This window comes from Cajanus cajan, chromosome 8, assembly GCF_000230855.2.
Source record: "Cajanus cajan strain Asha chromosome 8, NIPB_CcT2T_4, whole genome shotgun sequence".
In the NCBI taxonomy this organism is placed as follows: domain Eukaryota; kingdom Viridiplantae; phylum Streptophyta; class Magnoliopsida; order Fabales; family Fabaceae; genus Cajanus; species Cajanus cajan.
This window is the reverse complement of record NC_138524.1, coordinates 4,842,966-4,846,231: the sequence shown is the minus strand read 5'-3', so window position 1 is coordinate 4,846,231 and position 3,266 is coordinate 4,842,966. Positions and strand designations below refer to the sequence as shown.

Below are 3,266 nucleotides of genomic sequence, written 5' to 3'. Positions count from 1 at the left end.
AAGAACTATGTAATTATTTTTTTTATTATATATCTAAGTATGTAATCCATGACTTTTTAATAATGTTTACAATATCTGCCGTTTTCTTTGTCTCATCTCACATTTAGTTTTTCTATCTTCTTACTTATCAATCATCCTATTCATTAGAGTTAATTAAATAAGTTCTGAAAATTCAACAAAAGAAAATGTTTAATCCTTCAACCTTTTAAAAATGAAATTTTTAGTTTCTCTCAATTTTTTTTTGTCAACTTTTAGTTCTATATTAATTTTCTGTTATATAAATTAGTTCTTAAATCTCCTATATTAAATGATGACCAGTATGACCATAAATAAATAATAAAATTATGCATATTATATAGTTTGATATTTACTTGGTAATTACGTGAACATTAATAGTTAAGTCAGCCATAATTTAGTGACACACATTATCATTTAATATAAGAGATTCAGTCCTAACAAGTAATTTATGTGATAAAAAATTAATGAAAGACTAAAAAATAACAAAAATATTTAAGGGGGGCTAAAAATAAAATTTTTAAAAAGTTAAAATATATATATATATATATATAATTTTTTGTTGAATTTATCTCTTCATTCTGAGTTCTGCGGCGTATGGCCCTTAAGGTCACGGAATTACTTTTCTTATTCTTATATTTGAGAATTCTAATAAAAAAGTATAAAGTAATCTAGCGATAGAATAATCAAGTCAAAATGTTGAAAAATCAAATTAATTACAGCGCTTTGCTTTAATTCATTACACACTATTCATGAGTAATAAATTTTAGAAAAAAGAAAAGAAAATTTAATTTTTATAAATAGAATACACTTGGGATTACTGGTTAGAAAACAAGTTGGTGTGAATCCAATGAGAAGAAACATTATTGGACAAAAGAGGGAAGGAAGCAGGAGAATGTATGTAATATGTATGGATTGGTTTGGATGGCACGTGACGTGACATTTTATACATACGTTAGTATTAATTAATTAAATTACGACAACAGTCAATGAAGCAATGTGCAATGCAAGCATCCATTGAACAGTACAACGTTAGGGTGGAGAAACAAACCACAATGAATGAACCAATAAATTAACAGAGCCCGCCATTGTTGTAATATATTGTATTTTATAGTTTTCACACTGCACGTTGCGCACGCACCTCACTCCTTCACTTAAACAATTCCAAAAACACCTCTTTTATTCATTCCCAAGTCCCACCCCGCCACAAACAAGAAACACTGAAAGAGTTGAGAGTTGAATAATCATCCATGGCTTCTTCCGACAAAAACCTTCCCCTCAAGCCAATCCCCGGAAGCTATGGCCTCCCGTTCTTCGGAGCCATGAGCGATAGACACGACTACTTCTACCACCAAGGCCGCGACAAATACTTCGCCACCAGAATCCAAAAGTACAACTCCACCGTCATCAGAACCAACATGCCACCTGGACCCTTCATTTCCTCTAACCCTAGAGTCATCGCGCTCCTCGACGGCCTCTCCTTCTCCGTCCTCTTCGACAACGCCAAAGTCGATAAGCGCGACGTCCTCGACGGCACCTTCATGCCCTCCACCTCCTTCACCGGCGGCTACCGCACCTGTGCTTTTCAGGACACCACCGAACCCTCCCACGCGCTCCTCAAGCGCTTCTACCTCACCTTCCTCGCCTCCAAGCACGACACCTTCCTCCCCCTCTTCCGCAACAACCTCTCCGACCATTTCTCCGACCTCGAAGACAAGCTCGCCGGAAAGTCCGGCAAGGCGAGCTTCAACTCCTCCATCGGCGACGCCGTCTTCAACTTCCTCTTCCGCCTCCTCACGGACAAATCCCCCGCCGACACCAAAATCGGCTCCGACGGGCCCAGCCTCGTCCAAACCTGGCTGGCGGCGCAGCTTGCTCCACTGGCGACGCTAGGGTTACCGAGAATCCTGAACTACGTCGAAGATTTGTTAATCAGAACAATTCCAATCCCGTCGTGGACAGTGAAATCAAGCTACAAGAAACTGTACGAAGGGTTCTCCTCGGCGGGTGCATCGATTCTGGAGGAAGCGGAACGCGCGGGGATTAAGCGCGAAGAAGCGTGCCACAACCTTGTTTTCATGTTAGGGTTCAACGCGCAAGGAGGGTTGGTGAACCAGTTTCCGATTTTAATTAAGTGGATCGGATTGGGCGGTGGAGATTTGCATAAGGAGCTTGCGGAGGAGATCAGGAGCGTTGTTAGGGAGGAAGGCGGGGTGAGTCTGGGAGCGTTGGATAAGATGACTTTGACCAAGTCCGTTGTGTACGAGGCGCTGAGGATAGAGCCTGCGGTTCCCTACCAGTACGCGAGGGCGAGGGAGGATCTGGTGGTGCAGAGCCACGATGCGGCCTACCAGATCAAGAAAGGTGAAATGATCTTTGGATATCAGCCCTTCGCTACCAAGGATCCCAAGATCTTCCACAATCCCGAGGACTTTGTTCCCGATAGGTTCGTTGGGCGTGACGGGGAAAACCTTTTGCGACACGTGTTGTGGTCCAATGGACGCGAGACGGACGACCCCACACCCGATAATAAACAGTGTCCCGCCAAGAATCTGGTGCTGCTCTTGTGCAGGCTCTACTTGGTGGAATTCTTCTTGCGCTATGACACGTTTACCTTCCACTATAAACCCGTGGTTTTGGGACCCGACGTTACCATCAACTCACTCACTAAAGCCTCCTCATTCTGATCGATCCTCTACCACGCACCCTACCTAGAAGTTTTATATATATATATATATATTTTTTTTTATTTACGTGTATTTATTTATTAATAGAATAAAACAATGTACATCTCTTTTCTATATTTCGGGTAGGGTCAGGGTGTGTGATGTGCACCGGAGAGAAAGGACTCGTACGTGATGAGTTATTGTGAGGTGTGTCCATTACTTGTAACTTTTGCTTATTGTTAATTTTTTTTACTTGTTTTGTGCTGTTTCTTTTCCTTTAATTTAAACCAATAATGTATAAAGTCTGCCGTTTTTTAATAAAATTTATGTGTTTGAGAGTTCTTGTCTTCTGAATGATTCACTGAGACCAACTTTAGGTTAGTGGAGCTTTGAAATGATTGTATAGGTAGCATATTTAATATGGAAAAGTTGAATACATCATCTAGAATAGATTATCTTGTTTTCAACTTGATGACAAGCTAAATCCGAATATTATTTTTGGTGGTTGAAATGTTCGTCACTTTGTGGCTTATCAACTCCACAGTGCAGAGCTTGAAGAAACTGCCAAAAATCCAGGCTCGTAAT

At 40.7% G+C, this 3,266-nt stretch overlaps 1 protein-coding gene across 1 annotated transcript; it reads left to right on the top strand.

Moving 5' to 3' along the window:
• Nucleotides 1-1,014: 1,014 nt before the first annotated feature.
• LOC109800624 (allene oxide synthase 3) lies at nucleotides 1,015-3,019 on the top strand. The gene has a single exon (XM_020361417.3). The coding sequence runs from the start codon at nucleotides 1,266-1,268 to the stop codon at nucleotides 2,700-2,702; it is 1,437 nt and encodes a 478-aa protein (XP_020217006.1). The 5' UTR covers nucleotides 1,015-1,265; the 3' UTR covers nucleotides 2,703-3,019.
• Nucleotides 3,020-3,266: the final 247 nt, after the last annotated feature.